This window comes from Oncorhynchus nerka, linkage group LG20 (assembly GCF_034236695.1).
Source record: "Oncorhynchus nerka isolate Pitt River linkage group LG20, Oner_Uvic_2.0, whole genome shotgun sequence".
In the NCBI taxonomy this organism is placed as follows: Eukaryota; Metazoa; Chordata; class Actinopteri; order Salmoniformes; family Salmonidae; genus Oncorhynchus; species Oncorhynchus nerka.
Window position 1 is genome coordinate 46,689,515 of NC_088415.1, and position 27,976 is coordinate 46,717,490.

Genomic DNA, 27,976 nt, shown 5'->3' on the forward strand with positions numbered 1-27,976 from the left:
GCATAGAAGCACATTCCGGTGGTGTGTGCAGCGGGAGAGGGGAGAAAACGCTATGCCGTGGACCGCAGCAAGGCATATTGGTGATGTTACGTCGTCGCGGAAACGGCTAAACGTAATCCAGCGACAAAATCAAGGAGCCAATAGTAGATCTCACTGAAAAATATTTGGCATTACTGTTGAAAAATTCATTCTGGGGACGGAACGGACTTAAATAAGCAGTTCCACGTTGTAGCTACTCACATAGTGGAGGCGAACCTGGGGGAATAGCTACATAGACTATAATAATTGAGAGAAACAGGTAGGCTAACGGTAGCTATGCGTTCTCTGTATTTTTTGTTTGCATTTTTGCCCAGTATAGCAAACCAACCTTCTCTTTGTAGCTGATTTGTTTATTCTGTTCAGTGGTTCACTAGCAAGATAGTTCTTATTAAGGTAAATTAGAGACATAACGTTGTGTACAAGCATGTAAAGTATGATTTGCACATGTAAAATATGAGTTGCACTTATATAATCAGTTTTGTAGTGGCAAAATATTAGCAAACATTTAACTTCTTTTGAGAATAAATGCAACAACACTTTCAAGCAATGGTCCCACATTTCGGCAGTAACGTTAAGCAATTTTCAGATCTGATCTGCTGAGCACAAACTTGAACCTTGTGTGAATTCTGTAAAACTTCCAGCGCGCGTTAACTGTGAGCGCAGAGGCTGTACCCGCTTTAATTTAGCTTTAACAGTGGCCAAGTAGGCTAATGTGGCTATTTGATCATAATGTAGGCCTAACATAAAAAAACAATGTTGAAAATGCATCCCATAACATTTTAATATGTAAATCGCTGTTCAATCATTCAGCCTACAGTAGCAGTCAATGTGTGGCGTTCGATGTCGGTCTACATTCCATAAGACATTTGAAGAAAAAAAAAAAAAAACATGCAGGGTTTAACATTAATCTGTTTATCCACTTGTCCTTCAGGCAAGGAGGTGACTGAAAAGGATGTTTGATTCAAGAAGCCACTTTACAAAATTAAATGCATTATTATTCCAATACAATTACAGAGAATCAAACAAATTGTGCTAGCCTCAGGCTATTAGCTACTTAGCTTATTCAAGCCTGTCTCAAAATTCAACACTGCCCCTTTAAGGCAAAAGCTCTTTACTTGAATGGCTTTTTAAAGATGTCTAGAAATGTACACGTGTTGTGGTCTTGAAGGAAGCAACCACTCTCCTATTGCTGACTACAAATGATCTATAACTGGGCTAATAACTCACTAGCAAAGAATATGAACAAAATGTGCACACGTGGCTACATGCTGCTCTTGTTTTGATCTCAAAAACATGCACATCCTACTAAGAACCAGTTGTAAATTCAAAGTAAAGGGCACAGATCCATATATAGCAATGGTCTATTTGCATATAGGCCTACTGCAGATTGGTAATGCTGACCGGTCTGTGTAGAGTATGGGCTGAATCAAAAGTACATTTGCCGATGTCAAATCTGTTTTAGCACTAATTTAGCAACTAACCTGTGGCGAAGGTTTTGTAGTTGTAAAAAAAAAAATAAGCAAGCAGCAGATTTGATGTAAGTTCTCTATGTCAATTAATGGAAAAGTTGTAGGCAGATTGTTGTATTTTCTGGAACAAAAGGTTCGACGTCTATACCAGAGTGGATTCAGAAAAGGAAGAACTACACTTAATGCATTGGTTACAGTTAGTACTGAGTTGACCAAAGCTTTGGCAAGGAAGGAAGTGATATCAATAGTATATTTTGACATTGAAAAAGCATATTATACAATGTTATGGGAAGGTCTACTGATGAAATTGAATGGAAAGGGTATCGGTGGGGGAATGTACAACTGGATTATGGATTTCTTGTTTGACTGAACCTTCCAGGTCAGGATGGGATCGGAGTTATCAAGAGAATTTGAGGTGGAAAATGGAACTCCACAGGGTAGTGCTATTAGTCCTATCTTATTCACGTGGATGATTGATGATATCTTCGGGAATATCGGACAGGGTATATGCAGATGCTGGTGCCATTTGGATAAGAGGAAGAAATATTCCTTGTCTAATAGAAAATGCAAGGTGTTGTTGGAGCAGTAAAATAATGGTCCTTATGGTGTTTCAAGTTATCTGTGTATCTTTCCACATATTGTTTGCTAACAACCAAGAAGAGTAGTAATATGTTCGGACTCTGCGTCAGTTCCTGTAGTTTAATATCTGGGAAGTCAGAACGGGAGGATTTATGGTTAAAAAAAAATGCTGCAGGGGCTTCCCGGGTGGCGCAGTGGTTAAGGCTGCTGTACTGCAGCGCCAGCTGTGCCACCAGAGACTCTGGGTTCGCGCCCAGGCCCTGTCGTGACCGGGAGGTCCGTGGGGCGACGCACAATTGGCCTCTCGCGTCGTCCGGGTAAGGGAGGGTTTTGCCGGTAGGCCAGCGACTCCTGTGGCGGGCCGTGTGCAGTGCGGCTAACCAAGACTGCCAGGTGCACAGTGTTTCCTCCGACACATTGGTGCGGCTGGCTTCTGGGTTGGATGTTAAGAAGCAGTGCGGCTTGTGTATCGGAGGACGCATGACATTCAACCTTTGTCTCTCCCGAGCCCGTACGGGAGTTGTAGAGACAAGATAGTAGCTACTAAAAAACAATTGGATACCATGAAATTGGGGAGAAAAAGGGGTAAAATACAAACAAAAGAATGATGCTGTTGGGCTTACAAATAAATGGTATTACAATTAAGTTCTGTTGGATTCTGGCAAATACATTTTATGGAAATTATATAGTAGATATAACAGAAAAAAAAAACTGAAAATCTCCATAATGCTTTGCGGTCGAATGCCGAGCAGTTGCCATACCAAGAGGTGATGCAGCCAGTCAAGATGCTCTCAATGGTGCAGCTGTAGAACTTTTTGAGGATAAGAGGGCCCATGCCAAATATTTTCAGCCTCCTGAGGGGGTAGGGGCATTGTCAACTGTGTTGGTGTTTAGATAATAATAGTTCCTTAGTGATGTATACACCAAGGAACATGAAGCTCTTGACCTGCTCTACTACAGCCCTGTCAAAGTGAATGAGGGCATGTTCGGCCCTCCATTTCCTGTAGTCCATGATAAGCACCTTTTGTCTTGCCCATGCTGAGGGAGATGTTTCTGATCTGATCCCTAATAGGCTGTCATCATCGTCGGTGATCCGGCCTGCCACCGTTGTTTTGTCGCCAAACTTTAATGATGGCGTTGGAGTTGTGCATGGCCACACAGTCGTGGTAGGGAGTACAGGAGGGGACTGAGCACGCACTCCTGAGGGGCTCTTGTGTTGAGGGTCAGCGTGGCAGATGTGTTGTTGCCTACCCTCACCACCTGGGGGTGGCCATCAGGATGTCAAGGACCCAGTTGCAGAGGGAGGAGTCCTAAGCTTAGTGAGGAGCTTGGAGGGCACTATGGTGTTGAACACGGAGCTATAGTCAATGAACAGTATTCTCACGTAGGTGTTCCTTTTGTCCAGGTGGGAAAGTGTTTCTGGGATGATGGTGTTGATGTGAGCCATGACCATTCTTTCAAATCATTTCATGGGTACAGATGTGAGTTCTATGGGGTGGTAGTAATTTAGACAGGTTACCTTGGCTTTCTTAGGCACAAGGGCTATGGTGGTTTGCTTGAAACATGTGGGTATTCCAGAATGGGTCAGAATGTGTCCTGGTAATCCATCTGGCCCTGCAGCCTTGTGACTGTTGAACAAGTTTTGATCATAGTCCTGTTTTTACTCTTTGCCTGTTTGATGGTTCATCGGAGGGCGTAGTGGGATTTCTTATAAATGTCCGGATAGTGTCCTGCTCCTTAAAAGCGGCAGCTCTAACTTTTAACTCGGATGTTGCCTGTAATCCATGGCTTCTGGTTGGGATATGTACATATGTTCACTATGGGGACAACGTCGTCGATGCACTTATTAATGAAGCTGGTGACTGATGTGGTAGACTCCTTATTTCTGTCGGATGAATCCCAGAACATATTCCAGTCTGCGCTAGCAAAACAGTCCTATGTCTTGGCATCCGCTTCATCTGACCACTTCCGTATTGAGCATGTCACTGGTACTTCCTATTTTGAGTTTTTGCTTGTAAGCAGGAATAAGGACGATAGAGTTATGGTCCGATTTGCCAAATGGAGGGCAGGGGAGAGCTTTGTGTTGCGTAAAGGTGATCTAGAGATTTTTCTACTCTAGTTGCACAGGTGGAATGCTGCATTATAATCTCCGGCCACCAGGTGCACTTCCTCTGGATGAGCATTTTCTTTTTCGCTTATGGCCCTATACAGCTCGTTGAGTGCAGTCTTAGTGGCAGCATTGGTTTGCGGTGGTAAATAGACAGCTAGGAAAATACAGAAACTCAATTATTAAATAGTATGGTCTACAGTTTATCATAAGGTATTCTAACTCAGGCAAGCAGGACCTTGAGATTTCCTTAATATTAGAGATTGTACACCAGCTGTTAATTAAGAGACCACCACCACTTACTGTTCTCTTACATTCTGTCCTGCTAATGCATAGAAAAAACAGCTAGATTTACAGGTGAAGTTGTAAGTTTACATACACTTAGGGTGGAGTCATTAAAACTTGTTTATCAACCACTCCACAATTTTCTTGTTCACAAACTAGTTCTGGCAAGTCAGTTAGAACATCTAGTTTGTGCATGACACAAGTCATTTTTCCAACAATTGTTAACAGACAGATTATTTCACTTATAATTCACTGTTTCACAATTCCAGTGGGTCAGAAGTTTACATACACTAAGTTGACTGTGCCTGGCTTTAGAAGCGTCTGATAGGCTAATTGACATAATTTTAGTCAATTGGAGGTGTACCTGTGGATGTATTTCAAGGCCTACATTCAAACTCAGTGCTTCTTTGCTGGACATCATGGGAAAATCAAAAGAAATCAGCTAAGATCTCAGAAAGAAATTGTAGACTTCCACAAGTCTGGTTCATCCTTGGGAGCGATTTCCAAATGCCTGAAGATACCACGTTCATCTGTACAAACAATAGTACGCAAATATAAACACCATGGGACCACGAACCCGCCATACCGCTCAGGAAGGAGACGCGTTCTGTCTCCTAGAGATGAACCTACTTTGGTGCAAAAAGTGCAAATCAATCCCAGAACAACAGCAAAGGACCTTGTGAAGATGCTGGAGGAAACAAAAGTATCTATATCCACAGTAAAACGAGTCCTAACCTGATAGGCCGCTCGGCAAGGAAGAAGCCACTGCTCCAAAACCTCCATAAAAAAGCCAGACTACGGTTTGCAACTGCACATGGGGACAAAGATCGTACTATTTGGAGAAATGTCCTCTGGTCTGATGAAAGAAAAATAGAACTGTTTGGCCATAATGACCATCGTTATGTTTGGAGGAAAAAGGGGGAGGCTTGCAAGCCGAAGAACACTATCCCAACCTTGAAGCACGGGGGTGGCAACATCATGTTTGGGGGTGCTTTGCTGCAGGAGGGACTGGTGCACTTCACAAAATAGATGGCATCATGAGGAGTGAAAATGATGTGGATATGTTGAAGCAACATCTCAAGACATCAGTCAGGAAGTTAAAGCTTGGTTGCAAATGGGTCTTCCAAATGGACAATGACCCCCAAGCATACTTCCAAAGTTGTGGCAAAATGGCTTAAGGACAACAAAGTCAAGGTATTGGAGTGGCCATCACAAAGCCCTGACTTCAATCCTATAGAATATTTGTGGGCAGAACTGGAAAAAAAAGTCTGTGCGAGCAAGGAGGCCTACAAACCTGACTCAGTTACACCAGTGCTGTCAGGAGGAATGGGCCAGAATTCACCCAACTTATTGTGGGAACCTTGTGGGAGGCTACCCAAAACATTTGACCCAAGTTAAACAATTCTAAATGCAATTCTACCAAATACTTATTGAGTGTATGTAAACTTCTGAACAACTGGGAATGTGATGAAAGAAATAAAAGCTGAAATAAATAATTCTCTCTACTATTATTCTGACATTTCACATTCTTAAATAAAGTGGTGATCCTAACTGACCTAAGACAGGGAATTTTTACTAGGATTAAATGTCAGGAATTGTGAAGAACTGAGTTTAAATGTATTTGGCTAAGGTGTATGTACACTTCCGACTTCAACTGTATATTATCCATGTGCTTCTTCAGCCATGACTCAGAGAAGCATAGTATATTACAGTTCTTAATGTCCTGTTGATAGGATGGTCTCATTCGGGGCCTGTCCAGTTTAGCCTCCAGCGATTTCGCATTCACCAATAGAACAGAGGGTAGAAGCAATTTTTATTATTTCGCCGCCATAGTCGCACCGGGGTGCCCACATGCCAGCCTCTTTTGCGCCTTCTACGAGTGTCTGGGATTTGGGCCTGATCCGGGATAATCGATGTCTTTTGCCTCCGACTCATTGAAGTAGAAGTCCTCGTCCAAACGGGGTTAGTGATAGTTTATAATAGAACAGCTATATTCAGTCATAGGAAACAATGGTAGAAACTTTATTGTCAAAGAAAGTTAAGATCAGCATTTATTCTCAAAATAAGTTACATGTTTGCAAATATTTTTTGCCACTACAAAACTGATTATACAGGTACAATTCATATTTTACATGTGCAAATCATATATTCTTGAACACTTGTCTCTAATTTACCTACATAAATTCTGTTCAACAGCTAGCACGCAGTGTTGCATGCTGGCTAGCATGTCTTTCACATTTTCACCAGGAATGCCCATTTGTGTGTGTGTGTGATAGGGAGAGCTTCAGTTTAAGCACACTCAGGACAGTTTGGGAGTCAAACACTGTTTTTATTCTGCAGCAGCATGGTGAATAATGTGCAGAGAGTCGACGACACCTGGCAAACATGCACCAAAAGCAACTCAAGTGGCACGAGCAACAGCGGCGGCGAGAGTTCCAAGGAGAGCTCTCGCTCCTCGACGCCTGTGCTGGCTGCCGACCGCACGGAAAGGCTACGGGACAAGATGCGCAGGCGGACAGAGTCAGGCGACCACTGGTTTTCCCTAGAGTTCTTCCCCCCTCGTACTGCCAGTGGGGCTGTCAATCTCGTCTCTAGGTCTGTAGCTGAAACTCATTTTCCGTTGGCTTGTTCTAGCTAGTAACTCTCAACGAGGTCAGAGTTTGAAATTAGCAGCTAACTAGCTAGCAGATCCGACCTGGTTCCTTACAGCTGCACTAGGAACGGACAGGGTTCCTGTGTAGATTAAGACACAGCGACGCCAGTGTGAGATATGGCTTGGAAAATGTACCTCAATCCAGGGATGAGAAATGCATTGTACTGCGAATTGTCCCATTATCCCAACTGTTACACCGAGAAGAATGTATAACTGATAGTTAGCAGAGAGGAGAGGTAAGCAGAGAGGATTTGACCTAGTTGAGGAGCTGCTGCATGCATGTACAACAGATCCACGTTTGGAAAATCTGTTTAATTATATGTTAAATTACATGTTTTTTTTAATTCTCAAATTCACCCATGCATAAGGACCAAGCCTACGGACAATCAATATTTGAAATGGAAATGTATTGAACTTCCGGTGGACTATTCATTTTTTTTGCCAGCCATTTCCCAGCAACGCTAGGAAATACTAGAGTTGCTAAAAGCAGCTACTAACTAACCACATATTTTCTCTCTCTCATTTTTCCCATTCAGATTTGATCGCATGGGCTCTGGGGGGCCCCTGTTCATAGATATTACCTGGCATCCGGCGGGGGACCCAGGTTCGGACAAGGAGACCTCCTCTATGATGATTGCCAGCACAGCGGTCAACTACTGTGGCCTGGAGAGCATCCTGCACCTGACCTGCTGTAACCAGACCAAAGAAAAGATCACTGGATACCTGAGCAAAGCCAAACACCTTGGCCTGAAGAACATCATGGCTCTAAGAGGAGGTAGGGCCACATCGAGTAGGGTGACGTTGCACATAGGCACAGGTCTAAGGGCAGTTTTCATATTTTCCTCTTAACGGTTAAGGTTAGTCTATTGTAGGAGTGTTTGTGTGTGCGCTTGGCTATTGTATTCCAATAGCCTGAGGGTCTGCCTGATATTTGAAGTGAATTCCTGTTCAAAAATGTTTGTTCATATTGCTGCTCGTGGCCATGTCATATCGCTCACAATTACAGCCTCCTGCATCACTCTCATTGCAATTGCTTTGGTTCATATTGTGGCTTGTGGTAAAATCATATCGCTGAGTCTCAGTTTAACCCTTATTTATCCAGATTTCTCTCATTGAGAAGAAGCGTTTTTCAAGAGGGGCATGGAAACTACACTACCCGTCAAGTTTGGACACACTTCAAGTGTTTTTCTTTATTTTTATAATTTTCTACATTGTAGAATAATTAGTGAAGATATCAAAATGATGAAATAACACATATGTAGTAACCAAAAAAGCGTTACACAAATCAAAATATATTTGAGATTCTTCAAATTGCCACGCTTTGCCTTGATGACAGCTTTGCACACTCTTGGCATTATCTCAACCAGATTCACCTGGAATGCTTTTCCAACAGTCTTGAAGGAGTTCTCACCTATGCTGAGCACTTGTTGGCTGCTTTTCCTTCACTTTGCGTTCTGACTCATCCCAAACCATGTCAAATGATAGGCCCCCTAAGCCCAAACCAGATGGGATGGCGTATCGCTGCAGAATGCTGTAGGGGTTTCTTTGCAGCAATTCGACCATGAAGGTCTTATTCACACAGTCTCCTCTGAACAGTTGATGTTGAGATGTGTCTGTGTACTTGAACTCTGAAGCATTTATTTGGGCCGCAATTTCTGAGTCTGGTAAGTCTAATGAACTTATCCTCTGCAGCAGAGGTAACTCTGGATCTTCCATTCCTGCGTCGGTCCTCATGAGCGCCATTTTCATCATCGCGCTTGATGGTTTTTGCGACTGCACTTGAAGAAACTTTCAAAGTTCTTGAAACTTTCCGCATCAACTGACCTGTCTTAAAGTAATGATGGACTTTCGTTTCTCATTGCTAATTTGAGCTGTTCTCGCCATAATATGAACTTGTTCTTTGACCAAATATGGCTATCTTCTGTATACCCCCCACCTTGTCACAACACAACTGATTGGCTCAAACACATTAAGAGGGAAAGAAATTCCACAAATGAACTTTTAAGAAGGCAAGAGTGTGCAAAGCTGTCATTAAGGAAAAGGGTGGCTACTTTGAAGGATCTCAAATATAAAAATATATTTAGATTTGTTTAACACTTTTTTGGTTGCTACGTGATTCCATATGTGTTATTTCATCGTTTTGATGTCTTCAGTATTATTCTACAATGTAGAAAATAGTCAAAATAAATGAAAAACCCTTGAATGAGTAGGTGTAATAAAACTTTTGACCGGTAGTGTATACTGAGCAAAAATATAAACGCAACATGTAATGTGTTCATCCCATGTTTTATGAGGTGAAATAAAAGATTCCAGAAATGTTCCGTATGCACAAAAAGCTTATTTTGCTCAAACTTAGGTGCACCTTGTGCTGGGGACAATAAAAGGCCAGTTTTGTCACGTCTCAAGTTTTGAGGGAGTGTGCAATTGGCAAGCTGACTGCAGAAATGTCCACCAGAGCTGTTGCCAGAGAATTTAATGTTCATTTCTCTACCATAAATGTTGTTTTAGAGAATTTGGCAGTATGTCCAACTGGCCTCACAAACGCAGACCACGTCTAACCACTCCATCCCATGACCTCCACATCAGACTTCTTCACATGCAGGTTCGTCTGAGACCAGCCACCCGGACAGCTGATGAAGCTGGGTTTGCACAACCAAAGGATTTCTATACAATCTCAGAGAAGCTTGTCGTATTCACCAGGGTCTTGACCTGACTGCAGTTCAGCATCGTAACCGACTTCAGTGGGCAAATGCTCACCTTCGATGGCCACTGTTCTTCACGGATGAATCCCGGTTTCAACTGTACCGGGCAGATGGCAGACAGCGTGTATTGCGTTGTGTGGGCGAGCGGTTTGCTGATGTCACCGCTGTGAGCAGAGTGCCCCATGGTGGCGGTGGGGTTATGGTATGGGTAGGCATAAGCTACGGACACAATTGATTTTGTCGATGGCAATTTGAATGCACAGAGATACCATGATGATGAATGATATTTAGCAGATTAAATTGCGGGTGTAGCGAAATGCTGGTGTTCCTAGCTCCAACAATGCGGTAGTATCTAACAATTCACAACAACGCACATCTAAAGTGGCATTGACTGAAATAGAGTAGAATACAGTATATACATATGAGATGAGTTAAGCAGTTTGTAAACATTATTAAAGTGGTCATTGATTCCATGTCTATGTATATAAGGCAGCACTGGTTTCTGGTTTGGGTAGGTTTTAATAGACACCGTGGGAGCAACATCCTCTATACAGTTCCTTATGAACTCAGTCACTGTGTCTGTGTAAATGTCAATATTATTCTCTGAGGCTACCTGGAACATATCCCAGTCCGCGTGATCAAAATAATCTTAAAGCATTGATTCCAATTGGTCAAACCAGCGTTGAATAGACCTTAGCACGGGTACTTCCTGTTTGAGTTTCTGCCTATAGGAAGGGAGGAACATCTCTAGGGTTTTTCCTAAGCAAGTACTACAGTCCATGTGTTTGATAGAACTTCGGTAGTGTTTTCTTCAAATTTGCTTTGTTAAAATCCCCAGATACAATAAATGCGGCCTCAGAATATGTGGTTTACATAAAGTCCAGTGTAGTTCCTTGAGGGCTGTCGGGAGTATCGGCTTAAGGGGGAATATACACAGCTTTAACTAACCAAAGATAATTCTCTTGGGAGGAAATGCAGTCGGAATTTGATTGAGGTATACAAGGTCGGGTGAGCAAAAGGACTTGAGTGTCTGTATGTTATCACAATCACACTATGAGTGGTTAATCATGAAACATAGATCCCCGCCCTTCTTCTTCCCGGAGAGTTCTTTATTCCTGTCTGCGCAATGAACTGAGAACCCAGCTGGCTGTTACGGTCCCTGAAGTCTCTGGAAGGAGATCCTCGCCCTGAGCTCGTCTACTTTATTGTCTAGAGACTGAACATTAGCGAGTAATATACTCTGAAGCGGTGGATGGTGTGCCCGCCTCTTGAGTGGGACTAGAAGCCCACTCCGAATACTTCTTCTCCGCTGGCGGCGTCTTGGAGCAGCCTCTGGGAACCGTTACTTGCCCGGGGGGGTATGAACAAAGGATCCAATTCAGCAAAGTTGTATTTCTGGTCGTAATGCTGGTGAGTTACCACCACTCTGATATTCAAACGTTATTTCTGGCTGTATGTAATAACACAAACATTCTGGGCTAATAATGTAAGAAATAACACACAAAAAACGAAATACTGCGAAGTTGCTTAGGAGCTAGAAGCAGAGCTGCCATGTCTGTCGGCGCCCACTTACCATAGCCATACCATAACGAGGCAAATGGTGGTCACACCAGATGGACTGGTTTTCTGATCCCAAAAAATACACTTTTTTTTAAGGTATCTTTGACCAACAGATGCATATCTGTATTCCCAGTCATGTTAAATCATAGATTAGGGCCTAATGAATTTATTTGAATGATTTCACTGAACTGTCACTTCGTAAAATCTTTCAAATTGTTGCATCTTGCGTTGTCATATTTTTAAGTGTAGCTTTCGTCTTATTGTGACAAATTCCCTTTGAGCACCATGTTTTCCTGATCTCTTTATAGATCCCGTAGGGGCTGACTGGGAAGAGGAAGAAGGGGGCTTCAACTACGCCACAGACCTGGTCAAACACATCCGCTGCGAGTTTGATGACTACTTTGATATCTGTGTGGCTGGTATAATTGATGCAAAATTACTTATTTACATTTTTATTTTTTATTTTTTACACAGCTTCAGCATATTGTCATTTTATACTAATGATATCCTTTCATCAGGTTATTTGTGGAGGACTTTAAAGTAACCTGTTGTACCTACTTATACGATGTGAGCATTTTATCTCCCGTAAAGCCATTTAGTCCTTCAAGTTGTTGGTAAAATGTGACCTGTACACACACACTGCACATTAAAACTCATTTATTGTGGCAGGCTACCCTACTGGCCACCCGGAGGCAGACAGCTACGACGAGGACCTGAGACACCTGAAGGAGAAAGTGGACGCCGGGGCAGACTTCATCATCACCCAGCTCTTCTTCCGGGCCGACACCTTCCTCAAGTTTGTCAGAGATTGCAGGGCCATAGGGATCACCTGCCCCATCCTACCAGGCATCTTCCCTATCCAGGTACTAAGGCCGGGATGATACCATTATCGGGATACTCGTTAGTATTGCGGCAAGGAAACAAAACTCTAGGCGGATTTGACTTCTTTAGGAGAACAGCCTTAATGTTGGAAACAAACATTATTATGTTGTTATCCAGAGTCACATGTATTTATTTTCCAAGCTGTAGCACACTTCTTCTTTCTTTTTTTTAAATAGAGCAAGTTTTTAAAGGACCAAATAGTTTTCATTTTTGCCATGAAAAAATATTGCCTTACTGGTATCGTCTCAGCCCTACCAGGACGTTTGGGACATAGGCCTAAACTGGGCCGTGGACTTGTGTGTGGGGTGGTGTGGTCAAAGACTACATTTGTCGAAGGTTGAATGGGAGGTGTTGCGTACTTTGTAACGCTTTCTTGGAATGGCATGTTCTAGGATGTGATGATAGCGAGCAATGTTGTAGCAAATGACCAAGTATGTTCCGTGCAAAAACAAAACATTATTCATCGGACAAGGGGACATTTTCCCATAAGGGGCAGTATATGTTTGGAGTGCCTGGTGGGCGGGGTTTGCTTAATTTTTAACAGGCAAGCTCAACCAATTACAGCTAAAGTATTTGAAATTATTTTCTGAAGTATTTGTATGTTTTGTTTTGTGTTTTATCATTCCCCCTTTCCTCCAGGGCTACCAATCTCTAAGGCAGCTGGTGAAGTTGTCCAAGCTGGAAGTGCCTGAGGAGATCATGCGGGTCATCGAGCCCATCAAGGACAACGACGCAGCCATCCGCAACTACGGCATTGAGCAGACCGTGGGCATGTGCCGCGTGCTCCTGGAGAGTGGCAATGTGCCGGGCCTCCACTTCTACACGCTGAACCGCGAGGTGGCCACCATGGAGGTTCTGCGGCAGCTGGGCCTCTGGATCGAGGACCCCAGGTTGGTTGTCTAAGCCCGGACCACCCACCACACCATACCTGGGTCCAAATAGGATTGTTTTTTCTTTCAAACACTTCAGGTTGCTTGCATGATTTAGCTGACACAGTATTTGAAGAATAATAAAATGTAAAGCTACTACCGTAATCCCGGTTCTCTGACAATATGAGAGAGATGTATCACATGTATCACAGTCTATGTCCAAGATGGCGTAGCAGTCGGATGTGTGTTTTGTCTTGTCCCGTCCTGTCTGGTGTAAATATAGTTTTCCTCGTTTTTTTCTGTATATATTTCGTACATATTTTAATCTCACTTTCCAACTACAGGCTGAATATACTCTCCTGCAACCCGCATCACCCAATGTGGTACGGATCTGCTTTTTCTATACTTTAGAACCGGAACCCCCATCAGAAGCTAGCCAGCTAACTAGCTACTAGCTAGTACTCAGTTAGCCACTGCTAGCGGTCTTCAAAGTTAACTAGGACACCAGCGCGACATCAACCCAGAGCATATCAGACTGCTTTTTCTCTACCACATCTCCGGATTCCTACCGCAAGCTCTGAACCTTTACACCGGATCATCGCAACTAGCTAGCTGCAATCCGAGTGGCTACTCCTGGCTAACGTCTCTGTCCCAAAGCAAGCACCAGTTAGCCTTGAGCTAGCCTCGAGCTAAGCCCATCTCCCGACTAGCCGAAGAGGTCCAACAGCAAATTGTTGGGCTACAATACCTCTTTTGCCAATTGGCCTGGACCCTTTACTGCCGACACGGAGCCCCGCCGATCCATCACGACTGGTCCGCCGACATAATCGTCCGAGGTGGTTTCAACAGGCTTTTCCGTTGCGACATCGCCAAAGATCCATCTGCTGGCCAAGGCCCGCGAGCTTTCTGAATCGCTGTGTCTCCAGCTCACCTAGCGTACTAGAGCACCTGTAGCATACTCCTGGGCTACAATTACCCGGGCCCACGACCGGTCTGTCGATGTCACCGCATGAAGAGGAATAAACAGGCTCACCCCATCGCGACGTCCCCCAAAGGTTAACTCTCTAGCCCTCGCTATCTCCCTGCTTGCTAATTCGGCCTGCTAACGGCTAGCTTGTCTAGCTCCGGTTCGCTAACTGCTACCTTGTCTAGCCCGGGCCTACGAACTGTTAGCTTGTTAGCACAGGCCTGCTAACCGTCTGAATCACCGCGTCCCAAACACTCTCTGGACCCATTTACTTTCTATCTCTTTTTGATTTTTAATTTGTTTATACCTTCCGGAAACCTGCCTCACCCAATGTGATACGGAATCGCTATTACTTTTAATTTATTTTTTATGACACACTCAAGAACCTCCAGACGCTAACTAGCTACAAGCTATTTAGTCATTGTTAGTTTTTTTTTAAACCTGGATAAGTCCAGCTTCCCTGCCCATCCACCGCTGCCCCCTGGACACTGATCTCTTGGCTACATAGCTGACGCACGCTGGACTGTCCATTAATCACGGTACTCCATTCTGCTTGTTTGTTTTATCTGTCGGCCCCGTTGCCTAGTCAATGCCATTTTACCTGCTGTTTGTTGTGCTAGCTGATTAGCCTCGCCTACTGTTTTTAGCTAGCTTTCCCAATTCAACACCTGTGATTACTGTATGCCTCGCTGTATGTCTCTCTCAAATGTCAATATGCCTTGTATACTGTTGTTCAGGTTAGTTATCATTGTTTTAGTTCACAATGGAGCCCCTAGATCCACTCTTCATACCCCTGTTACCTCCTTTGTCCCACCTCCCACACATGCGGTGACCTCACCCATTACAACCAGCATGTCCAGAGATACAACCTCTCTCATCATCACCCAGTGCCTGGGCTTACCTCCGCTGTACCCGCACCCCACCATACCCCTGTCTGCGCATTATGCCCTGAATATATTCTACCATGCCCAGAAACCTGCTCCTCTTATCCTCTGCCCCCAACGCTCTAGGCGACCAGTTTTGATAGCCTTTAGCCGCACCCTCATACTACTCCTTCTCTGTTCCGCGGGTGATGTGGAGGTAAACCCAGGCCCTGCATGTCCCCAGGTACCCTCATTTGTTGACTTCTGTGATCGAAAAAGCCTTGGTTTTATGCATGTCAACATCAGAAGCCTCCTCCCTAAGTTTGTTTTACTCACTGCTTTAGCACACTCTGCTAACCCTGATGTTCTTGCCGTGTCTGAATCCTGGCTCAGGAAGGCCACCAAAAATTTGGAGATTTCCATACCCAACTATAACATCTTCCGTCAAGATAGAACTGCCAAAGGGGGCGGAGTTGCAGTCTACTGCAGAGATAGCCTGCAAAGTAATGTCATACTTTCCAGGTCCATACCCAAACAGTTCGAACTACTAATTTTGAAAATTACTCCCTCCAGAAATAAGTCTCTCACTGTTGCCGCCTGCTACCGACCACCCTCAGCTCCCAGCTGTGCCCTGGACACCATTTGTGAATTGATCGCCCCCCATCTAGCTTCAGAGTTTGTTCTGTTAGGTGACCTAAACTGGGATATGCTTAACACCCCGGCAGTCCTACAATCTAAGCTAGATGCCCTCAATCTCACTCAAATCATCAAGGAACCCACCAGGTACAACCCTAACTCTGTAAACAAGGGCACCCTCATAGACGTCATCCTGACCAACTGGCCCTCCAAATACACCTCCGCTGTCTTCAACCAGGATCTCATCGATCACTGCCTCATTGCCTGTATCCGCCACGGAGCCGCAGTCAAACGACCACCCCTCATCACTGTCAAACGCTCCCTAAAACACTTCTGTGAGCAGGCCTTTCTAATCGACCTGGCCCGGGTATCCTGGAAGGACATTGACCTCATCCCGTCAGTTGAGGATGCCTGGTCATTCTTTAAAAGTAACTTCCTCACCATTTTAGATAAGCATGCTCCATTCAAAAAATGCAGAACCAAGAACAGATACAGCCCTTGGTTCACTCCAGACCTGACTGCCCTCGACCAGCACAAAAACATCCTGTGGCGGACTGCAATAGCATCGAATAGTCCCCGTGATATGCAACTGTTCAGGGAAGTCAGGAACCAATACACGCAGTCAGTCAGGAAAGCTAAGGCCAGCTTCTTCAGGCAGAAGTTTGCATCCTGTAGCTCCAACTCCAAAAAGTTCTGGGACACTGTAAAGTCCATGGAGAACAAGAGCACCTCCTCCCAGCTGCCCACTGCACTGAGGCTAGGTAACACGGTCTCCACCGATAAATCCATGATTATCGAAAACTTCAATAAGCATTTCTCAACGGCTGGCCATGCCTTCCGCCTGGCTACTCCAACCTCGGCCAACAGCTCCGCCCCCGCAGCTCCTCGCCCAAGCCTCTCCAGGTTCTCCTTTACCCAAATCCAGATAGCAGATGTTCTGAAAGAGCTGCAAAACCTGGACCCGTACAAATCAGCTGGGCGTGACAATCTGGACCCTCTATTTCTGAAACTATCTGCCGCCATTGTCGCAACCCCTATTACCAGCCTGTTCAACCTCTCTTTCATATCGTCTGAGATCCCCAAGGATTGAAAGCTGCCGCAGTCATCCCCCTCTTCAAAGGGGAGACACCCTGGACCCAAACTGTTATAGACCTATATCCATCCTGCCCTGCCTATCTAAGGTCTTCGAAAGCCAAGTCAACAAACAGGTCACTGATCATCTCGAATCCCACCGTACCTTCTCCGCTGTGCAATCTGGTTTCCGAGCCGGTCACGGGTGCACCTCAGCCACGCTCAAGATACTAAACGATATCATAACCGCCATCGATAAAAGACAGTACTGTGCAGCCGTCTTCATCGACCTTGCCAAGGCTTTCGACTCTGTCAATCACCATATTCTTATCGGCAGACTCAATAGCCTCGGTTTTTCGGATGACTGCCTTGCCTGGTTCACCAATTACTTTGCAGACATAGTTCAGTGTGTCAAATCGGAGGGCATGCTGTCCGGTCCTCTGGCAGTCTCTATGGGGGTGCCACAGGGTTCAATTCTCAGGCCGACTCTTTTCTCTGTATATATCAATGATGTTGCTCTTGTTGCGGGCGATTCCCTGATCCACCTCTACGCAGACGACACCATTCTATATACTTTCGGCCCGTCATTGGACACTGTGCTATCTAACCTCCAAACGAGCTTCAATGCCATACAGCACTCATTCCGTGGCCTCCAACTGCTCTTAAACACGAGTAAAACCAAATGCATGCTTTTCAACCGATCGCTGCCTGCACCCGCATGCCTGACTAGCATCACCACCCTGGATGGTTCCGACCTTGAATATGTGGACATCTATAAGTACCTAGGTGTCTGGCTAGACTGCAAATTCTCCTTCCAGACTCACATCAAACATCTCCAATCGAAAATCAAATCAAGAGTCGGCTTTCTATTCTGCAACAAAGCCTCATTCACTCACGCCGCCAAGCTTACCCTAGTAAAACTGACTATCCTACCGATCCTCGACTTCGGCGATGTCATCTACAAAATGGCTTCCAACACTCTACTCAGCAAACTGGATGCAGTCTATCACAGTGCCATCCGTTTTGTCACCAAAGCCCCATATACCACCTACCACTGCGACCTGTACACTCTCGTTGGCTGGCCATCGCTTCATACTCGTCGCCAAACCCACTGGACTCCAGGTCATCTATAAGTCTCTGCTAGGTAAAGCCCCACCTTATCTCAGCTCGCTGGTCACCATAGCAGCACTATATTTCACTGGTCACCCCCAAAGCCTATTCCTCATTTGGCCGCCTTTCCTTCCATTTCTCTGCTGCCAATGACTGGAACGAACTGCAAAAATCACTGAAGCTGGAGAGTCATATCTCCCTCACTAGCATTAAGCACCAGCTGTCAGAGCAGCTCACAGATCACTGCACCTGTAAATAGCCCATCTGTAAATAGCCCATCCAACTCCCTCATCCCCATACTGTATGTATTTATTTCTTGCTCCTTTGCACTCCAGTATCTCTACTTGCACATTCAAAATAATCCCTCTCACCCCCCCTTAAAAGATTTAGATGCACTACTGTTCCACTGGATGTCATAAGGTGAATGCACCAATTTGTAAGTCGCTCTGGATAAGAGCGTCTGCTAAATGACTTAAATGTAAATGTAAATGTAATTCATCTTCTGCACATCTACCATTCTAGTGTTTAATTGCTATATTGTATTTACTTTTCCCCCATGTCCTATTTATTGCCTTGCCTCCCTTATCTTACCTCATTTGCACACACTGTATATAGACTTTTTCTACTGTATTATTGACTGTTTGTTTATTCCATGTGTAACTCTGTTGTTGTATGTGTCGAACGGCTTTGCTTTATCTTGGCCAGGTCGCAGTTGTAAATGAGAACTTGTTCTCAACTAGCCTATCTGGTTAAATAAATAAAATAAAGATCATTAACCCTTCACTCGTTGGAATTGGCCTATATGGATAGGGTTTCTTATAGAGATATGGAATGCATGACCATGGTAGCAATTACAAGGGAAAAGTTAGGATATTATGGGAAATTATTAGACAAAAGATGAGGACACAACAGTTCTTCATCTGCATTGCTTGCTGTTTGGGGTTATTGGCTAGGTTTCTGTATAGCTCTTTGACATCTTTCTGATATAAAAAGGGCTTTATAAATACATTTGATTCACCTGACACGACTGAATCTAAACATTACACTGTTTATGTGTATTTTACATTTACTGTACCTTTTTCCGCCTTTGTTGCTAACAAAATCTGTCGTACACGTCGATCCAGAGCATCCCAAACATGCTCAATGGGTGACATGTCTGAGTATGTAGGCCATAGAAGAACTGGGACATTTTCAGCTTTCAGGAATTGCGTACAGATCATTGTGACATGGGGCTGTGCATTATCATGCTGAAACATGAGGTGGCAGATGAATGCCATGACAATAGGCCTCTGGATGTTGTCACAGTATCTCTGTGCATTCAAATTGCCATCGATTTAAAATGCAATTGTGTTTGTTAGCCGTAGCTTATGCCTGCCCATACCATAATCCCATCACCAGCATGGGGCACTCTGTTCACAACGTTGACATCAGAAAACCACTCACCCACACAACGTTATACACGCTGTCTGCCATCTGCCTGGTACAGTTGAAACCGGGATTAATCCTTGAAGAGCACACTTCTCCAGCGTCCCAGTCGTCATCGAAGGTGAGCATTTGCCCACTGAAGTCGGTTACGACGCCGAGCTGCAGTCAGGACAAGAACCTGGTGAGGACAATGAGCACGCAGATGAGCTTCCCTAAGACTGTTTCTGACAATTTGTGCAGAAATTCTTTGGATGTGCAAACCCACAGTTTCATCAGCTGTCTGGGTGGCTGATCTCAGACGATCACAGACATCTGTGCACCATTTTTTCATGTGAGCACAGTCCCTAAATTGAGCTGCTGCAAAGAGATTAGGGTTTTGTCTCAATGCAGCTCTGCCTTTCCACTATGGTGAAAACAATGCTACTCCTTCCCCTATCAAACGTTAAACCCGAAGAGCGAGGGTAGGGCAGAGGGCCGACGGCCCTATCTTGGCCGGCCCTCCTCACCTCCCTTAGGAAGGTTAGAGGGGTGGACCCTTGCTGCAGCATAAGACAGCTTTACTACAGGCTTCGCCTGGTTCAATGGCCTAGCCTGAGTCTTGGCAGGCTGCTGCGCTGCGTCACTGGGGACCTCAGTCCCCCAAGGCCAGCTTGTTGCCCCCTCCCAGCTGTGATGCTGTGGCAAGATGCAGGAACCAGCGGCCGGCCACGGGGCCCTGGTCTGCGGGGCAAGCAAAAGTTGAAGGCTTTGCCTTATTTCTTGTGCATGTCACACTTCTGCTGCATGGCGGCGACAGTGGGCCCAAGCAACTCCTTGGGTGACACTGGGGCTTCCAAGATGCAGTATAAGCTCAGCCAAAGCGCCATTCCTTCTACAACCGCTAGGCTGATGGTACGATCACAGCCTTGGGAGGCACAGAGGTTCAGGTCTGTAATTCCTCCATATTGTGCATATCCAGGCTAGGGGTACACCTGGCAAAAATCTTTGGGACAGGAGTCTCTTCCCATTGTATAGGTCCCTTGACTCGCCCTGAGCCCCTGTAGGAGACGGCCACTCGATGCAGAGTCTGGGCGCAGCCCGTTTGCAGACATGAAGGATCCCAAACTCCACTAGAGAGGCAGCTCCACTGCTCTCGGGGCCGTGAGGCCTGCAGGCTTGAGAAGGGGGGAGAACGGGGTTGTCAGTCCGCACCTCCTGAGCAATCTCGTGGATATCCGTGAGATTATTCTCCTTCTCTTCCTTGTTGTCCCCTAAATTGCTACATCATCAGACAGTGATGGGAGGGAGTCAAGGCTATCCGTGACCTCTCCCTAACTGGGAGAGGTTGCAGAGAGCCTACCCTAAAGATGTCGCTGTTTGCTTGGAGGCAAGAGGGGCTATCGAGATCGAAGCATGTTTAAGCCTCTTCTTCAGACCAGCCCTCATCTGCAGTGCTTGCAGAACTCCGGGTCCTCGAGCGCCTCTTGGGGATGTCCCTTACCCAAGCAATTAGATGCTTAGAGGGTGGGAATCTTTCCCTGCAATCATGGACCTACAGGCACATGAATGCGGGGGTTTGAGTGCTAGGCTCGTCCCTGGACGGGGTAGCAGTGGACATTGTGAGGAATGAGGCTTGCTAGGGGGACCGAGCAGCATCTGTTATAGGAACAAAGTGTAAACTGCGTACGAAGCTAGCTAGTTAGAAGCCTTGCGACTAATAGCTAGCAATAATGAGCTCGTAGAACCCTATAGCCGTGAGGCTAGTTGGGCGTTAGCTAGCTAGCAGCTATCCCGTGGTGAAGGGGTGGGACGTTAGTTAGCTAGCAGCTACCTCATGGTACGCCATGGCTAGCTCAGTGCTGACTGAAGGAAACCACGTGGTGGCAGAGTTAACTTTCAGATAGAGTGCTCCCGTAAACAAGGGCGCCATGAGGCTGAGCTGTTCGGTGTAGTTAACAGAACAGGTGAATGTAGGTTAAACTACACGAGAGAAGTGAGATGACAATGCTACCACGGTGCAGGTAGGGTATGCTAGTGCGGATAGCTTGCCTCTCAGTGAGCTAGCCATGTTAGCCTAACTGAGTCTCAAGCTAGCCGTGAAGCAACAGAGACTGAGAAGTAGATAAGGAATTTCGATACAAAAATAAAACCTTAGTACTCAACCTCTCGACAGGGTCTGAAGACCTTTCGCACGGCAGCGATGTCCTTCATGGTTCACTTGTGAGCAGTTAAGCAGGAAAACGGGTATCCAGTTGATATGAGGAAAGCTAGAGTACTATTGCTCTTCGTGAGGCAGAAAAGCGAGAATAACCAGAGGGCAGTGGCTCCTTTTCACCTCATTCATCACTATACCGGTCTGTCTCCAACAGATACTTTTGATATTATATGTGGTACATCAAAACAAGTATTTGAAAGAGAAACAAATGGGTATACTGTGTAAGGTTTAATTGTCTATTGCACAATAATCAGATTCAATTGGTACATGCGCACTCTGTCCTGGAGAGCTTAATAAAATCAAACAAACCACTTCACATGAAATTGAACTGCCTATATATTAGAATGGAATAGCTGCTGTCGCACCCTTTTCTACTAGTACTGATGCCTTCTGGTTGTCTTCTTGGGTTGCCAGGCGTCCACTCCCCTGGGCGGTGAGTGCTCACCCCAAACGCAAAGTGGAGGACGTGCGGCCCATCTTCTGGGCCTCCAGACCCAAGAGCTACATATACAGAACACAGGACTGGGACGACTTCCCCAACGGACGATGGTGAGCAAGCTATACACTGGACAAAAGCTCTAGAGAAATCACCTTTGCACCTTGGCTAGTTTGGGGTTAGACATGGTTACATTTCCAATGTTTTTGTAGCTGTCATTGGTCTAATAGTTAAGGGAATGCATGATATAGAGTACGTTTGTTATCTCAACCTATTCTGTGACTTTTCCTTGTGAATAATTACTGTGTAATCAGTGAAAAGACAATGTTCCCAGGACTTATCAGCTTGGCTCTGTGTTATTTCAGGGGCAACTCGTCATCTCCGGCCTTTGGCGAACTCAACGATTACTACCAGTTCTACCTGAAGAGTAAGTCGTCCAAGGACGCCCTGCTGAAGATGTGGGGCGAGGAGCTGACCAGTGAGCAGAGTGTCTACGAGGTTTTTACCAGCTACATTAAGGCCCAGCCCAACTGCGCCGGACACAAGGTGACGCCTGGCCCTGGACACTTCAGACTGAAATATTTCAGTCAGCTTTCTTCCGTTTGGAGCTTCATGAATTCGACCCACGTGGCCATTATGAGTACCACCTAAACCCTTGATTTCCGCTTTGCTCAACTGACATCAATGATCGGCTGTTATCTCCTAGGTGATGTGTCTGCCATGGAACGACGAGCCGCTGGCTCCGGAGACCAACTTAATGATGGACGAGCTCGACAAGGTGAACCGCCGGGGGGTCCTCACAATCAACTCCCAGCCCACCATCAATGGCAAGCCCTCCGACGACCCCATCGTGGGCTGGGGCCCACCGGGGGGCTACGTCTTCCAGAAGGTGAAGTTAGGCCTCCGTGGTTTGGTTTTGGGGATTACCAATTATAAGATTATATAACATGATAAAGGCTCATACATACTTTATAATAAGTTATAAATCATCATACCGTACCTGCAGGCTTAAAGTAAAGTTTTACCAAAATAATTGTAGAAAGAAGGTAGGCCTACCAAAGGGAGGGGAGATTTAAACATTTGAATTTATAACACAATATAATATAATATATACACCCATAAAGTCATTCAAATGATCAAGTATTAAAATAAGGTAAAATAACTGTTTAGGAAAATGTCCCCTTTTCTCTCGTTACGATGTTGAGAGTAGGGTGATTCACAATCTTTCCTAGAAATGAGGAAGAGTGAATAAATTAAAGGTTTCTCAAACTTAGTTATTGTATTACGCACATACTAATCATGTAATGACATGAACCTAATGCTGTGCGACGTTTGCAAATTCAACAGGCCTATCTGGAATTTTTCACCTCGAGTGAAAACGTCACCGTTCTCCTCAAAGTGCTGAAGAAGTACGAACCTCGCGTCAACTACCACATTGTCAATGTTCACGTAAGTTCATCTACATATATTAGCTTACATTTACACCTGTTTTGTGAATTGAATGGATTGTTGGATTGATCTACTGGTCGATTGTTTCCATTTACAGGGTCAGAATACGACGAACGCCCATGACATGCAACCCAACGCTGTGACGTGGGGCATCTTCCCTGGCAGGGAGATTGTCCAGCCCACGGTGGTGGATCCAGTCAGCTTCATGTACTGGAAGGTAAAGGTCATCTCATTAACCTACTGGCCCCTTACAGGAACATTACCCCCTATGCACTTGTAAGCAATGAGGTGAAACCATCTCTCAGAAGGAATGATGGAGTGTGCTAGGGGTTGTTTCTGGTTCTGGAATGTTCCCTTGACTCTGAGTTTGTGAAATGCTTGTCATTGGTTCTCTATGAACATTTTTTGAGATTTTAGTTGAGTATGGAATTTTTAACCCTCTACATCGTCTCTCTGAGCTGGAGCGTTTGGAAAGTCACAAAAACCTCCCGTGAGGCCTTTTAAAGTAATCCTTTTCAAGGTCATTATTTTGTGTGGAATTTTAAAGCTTCCTGATAATGTTTTATGAGAGCTGTAAAGCTAAATCGATGTCGAAACACTTGAAATTCCCAGCTTTCAGAAATGCGTAGAGTTAATTGTTTTCGCCTTCTTTTAATAGGACGAGGCCTTTGCCCTGTGGATTGAGCAGTGGGCCAAGCTGTATGAGGACGAGTCGCCATCACGCATGATCATCAAGTACATCCACGACAACTACTTCCTAGTCAACCTGGTGGACAACGACTTCCCATTGGACAACTGCCTGTGGCAGGTCATCGACGACATGTTTGAGCTGCTTGACAACCCCCCGGAGGAGCAACCCACGGAGCAACCTGTAGAACAGCCTGCCGAGGAGTCACCCGTGGAAGATCAATCCCCAAAGTAACTGTGGCGACAGCCACTGACGGACTCTTTTACTTTTTCTCCCCGGTGCTGCGATCGAGAACTTTTCACTAAAAACTAACACCACAAAGTACTTAACTGGAGTATTATACTATACAGTATACATACTGAACATATATACACTGCTCAAAAAATAAAGGGAACACTTTGAAATCAAACTGTCCACTTAGGAAGCAACACTGATTGACAATAAATGTCACATGCTGTTGTGCAAATGGAATAGACAACAGGTGGAAATTATAGGCAATTAGCAAGACACCCCCAATAAAGGAGTGGTTCTGGAGGTGGTGACCACAGACCACTTCTCAGGTCCTATGCTTTGATGTTTTGGTCACTTTTGAATGCTGGCGGTGCTTTCACTCTAGTGGTAGCATGAGACGGAGTCTACAACCCACACAAGTGGCTCAGGTAGTGCAGCTCATCCAGGATGGCACATCAATGCGAGCTGTGGCAAGAAGGTTTGCTGTGTCTGTCAGCGTAGTGTCCAGAGCATGGAGGCGCTACCAGGAGACAGGCCAGTACATCAGGAGACGTGGAGGAGGCCGTAGGAGGGCAACAACCCAGCAGCAGGACCGCTACCTCCACCTTTGTGCAATGAGGAGCACTGCCAGAGCCCTGCAAAATGACCTCCAGCAGGCCGCAAATGTGCATGTGTCTGCTCAAACGGTCAGAAACACTCCATGAGGGTGGTATGAGGGCCCGACGTCCACAGGTGGGGGTTGTGCTTACAGCCCAACACCGTGCAGGACGTTTGGCATTTGCCAGAGAACACCAAGAGCGCCCTGTGCTCTTCACAGATTAAAGCAGGTTCACACTGAGCACATGTGACAGACATGACAGAGTCTGGAGACGCCGTGGAGAACGTTCTGCTGCCTGCAACATCCTCCAGCATGACCGGTTTGGCGGTGGATCAGTCATGGTGTGGGGTGGCATTTCTTTGGGGGGCCGCACAGCCCTCCATGTGCTCGCCAGAGGTAGCCTGACTGCCATTAGGTATCGAGATGAGATCCTCAGACCCCTTGTGAGACCATATGCTGGTGCGGTTGGCCCTGGATTCCTCCTAATGCAAGACAATGCTAGACCTCATGTGGCTGGAGTGTGTCAGCAGTTCCTGCAAGAGGAAGGCATTGATGCTATGGACTGGCCTGCCCGTTCCCCAGACCTGAATCCAATTGAGCACATCTAGGACATCATGTCTCGCTCCATCCACCAACGCCATGCTGCACCACAGACTGTCCAGGAGTTGGCGGATGCTTTAGTCCAGGTCTGGGAGAAGATCCCTCAGGAGACCATCCACCAACTCATCAGGAGCATGCCCAGGCGTTGTAGGAAGGTCATACAGGCACGTGGAGGCCATACACACTACTGAGCCTCATTTTGACTTGTTTTAAGGACATTACATCAAAGTTGGATCAGCCTGTAGTGTGGTTTTCCACTTTATTTTGAGTGTGACTCCAAATCCAGACCTCCATGGGTTGATAAATTAGATTTCCATTGATAATGTGTGTGATTTTGTTGTCAGCACATTCAACTATGTAAAGAAAAACGTATTTAATAAGAATATTTCATTCATTCAGATCTAGGATGTGTTATTTTAGTGTTCCCTTTATTTTTGAGCAGTGTATATATAAATGCTACATGCAACAATTTAATTGATTTTACTGTTACAGTTCATGAGGAAATCAAATCTAAATCAAATTTATTTATATAGCCCTTCGTACATCAGCTGATATCTCAAAGTGCTGTGCAGAAACCCAGCCTAAAACCCCAAACAACAAGAAATGCATGTATTGAAGCACGTTGGCTAGGAAAAACTCCCTAGAAAGGCCAAAACCTAGGAAGAACCCTAGAGAGGAACCAGCCTATGAGGGGTGGCCAGTCCTCTTCTGGCTGTGCCGGGTGGAGAATATAACAGAACATTGCCAAGATGTTCAAATGTTCATAAATGACCAGCATGGTCAAATAATAGGTCTGGGACAGGTAGCACGTCCGGTGAACAGGTCAGGATTCCTTAGCCGCAGGCAGAACAGTTGAAACTGGAGCAGCAGCACGGCCAGGTGAACTGGGGACAGCAAGGAGTCATCATGCCAGGTAGTCCTGAGGCATGGACCAAGGGCTCAGGTCCTCCGAGAGAGAGAAAGAAAGAGAATTAGAGAGAGCGTACTTAAATTCACACAGGACACCGGATAAGACAGGAGAAGTACTCCAGATATAACAAACTGACCCTAGCCCCCTGACACATAAACTACTGCAGCATAAATACTGGAGGCTGAGACAGGAGGGGTCAGGAGACACTGTGGCCCCATCCGATGATACCCTCAGACAGGGCCAAACAGGAAGGATATAACCCTGCCCACTTTGCCAAAGCATAGCCCCCACACCACTAGAGGGATATCTTCAACCACCAACTTACCATCCTGAGACGAGGCCGAGTATAGCCCACAAAGATCTCCGCCACAGCACAACCCAGGAAATCTCCGCCACATGCCAACCCAGGAAATCAGTCAATTGAAATAAATTAATTAGGCCCTAATAAAAAATTATAATATATGGATTTTACATGACTGGGAATACAGATATTCTTCTGTTGGTCACAGATACCTTTAAAAAAAATGGGCCTCAGGATCTCCTCATGGTATTTTAGTGCATTCAAATTGCCATCGATAAAATGCAATTGTATTCGTTGTCCATAGCTTATGCCTGCCCATACCATAACCCCACCGCCACCATGGGGCACTCTGTTCACAACATTGACATCAGCAAACCGCTTGCCCACACAACGCAATACATGTGGTCTGCGGTTGTGAGGCCGGTTGGAAGCACTGCCAAATTTGATAAAACGTTGGAGGCTGCTTATGGTAGAGAAATAAACATTCCATTATCTGGCAACGGCTCTGGTGGAGATTCCTGCAGTCAGCATGCCAACTGCATGTCTCTCAAAACATGAGACATCTGTGGCATTATGTTGTATGACAAAACTGCACATTTTAGAGTGGCCTTTTATTGTCCCCAGTACGTAGGTGCACCTGTGTAATGATCATGCTATTTCATCATCTTTTTGATATGCCAAATCTGTCAGGTGAATGTATTCTCTTGGCAAAGGAGAAATGCTCACTAACGGGAATGTAAACAGATTTGTGCCAAACATTTGAGAGAAATAAGCTCTGTGCGTATGGAACATTTCTGGGATCTTTTATTTCAGCTCATGAAACATGGGACTAACACTTTACATGTTGCGTTTATTTTTGTTCAGTGTACTTCAAAATTCGTTTTAAAACCATTTTAAGAATATGGATTTCATTTGAGCGATAAATGGCGAGGGAAATGTGCCATGAAAGGAACTAAATTAGTCCAACACCAGATGTTTATCTTGTGTAATATACAATATGACTGTAGCAAACTGAGCTGCGATCTGGATGATCAATCTTCATCGAGAGGCACTTCACTGAATGAATATTATGATTAATGACACAGGGAAACATGATGGACTTTATAAACCTTTTAATTCTACTGAGCTGCTACTGACTGACTGTTTTGGAAATTTCACGCGAGGCCTTAACTAACAAGAATTAAGCAGTGATTTCACACTGCTTTATTTTTCTGCTTTTTTTTGTTCATATTTATTTGTTGTGCAACGTGATTTATTAAGATCAATAAAAAAACACTTCATGTTGCAACGGTGAACTGTGTTCTGATGTGTACATGGTTGTCTACATGGCGATACCATTTGCATGATGACAG

At 45.1% G+C, this 27,976-nt stretch overlaps 1 protein-coding gene across 2 annotated transcripts; it reads left to right on the forward strand.

Moving 5' to 3' along the window:
* Positions 1-27,919, forward strand: LOC115102605 (methylenetetrahydrofolate reductase (NADPH)-like). Of its 2 annotated transcripts, none has more exons than XM_029622724.2 (12): positions 1-298; positions 6,820-7,074; positions 7,669-7,907; positions 11,703-11,813; positions 12,064-12,257; positions 12,916-13,166; positions 21,826-21,960; positions 22,213-22,393; positions 22,554-22,736; positions 23,195-23,296; positions 23,394-23,513; positions 23,955-27,919. In XM_029622724.2, the coding sequence occupies exons 2-12, from the start codon at positions 6,824-6,826 to the stop codon at positions 24,216-24,218; spliced, it is 2,031 nt and encodes a 676-aa protein (XP_029478584.1). In that variant the 5' UTR covers positions 1-298; positions 6,820-6,823; the 3' UTR covers positions 24,219-27,919. The 2 variants fall into 2 exon arrangements, with proteins under 2 accessions (XP_029478584.1, XP_029478586.1); XM_029622726.2 differs by having other exon boundaries at positions 6,823-7,074.
* Positions 27,920-27,976: the final 57 nt, after the last annotated feature.

Coding starts and splice junctions, on each gene's coding strand:
- LOC115102605 (XM_029622724.2), top strand. CDS start 6,824: ATGGTGAATAATGTGCAGAGAGTCGACGACACCTGGCAAACATGCACC. Junction 7,908..11,702: donor CATCATGGCTCTAAGAGGAG/GTAGGGCCACAT, acceptor ATCTCTTTATAG/ATCCCGTAGGGGCTGACTGG. Junction 12,258..12,915: donor CAGGCATCTTCCCTATCCAG/GTACTAAGGCCG, acceptor CCTTTCCTCCAG/GGCTACCAATCTCTAAGGCA.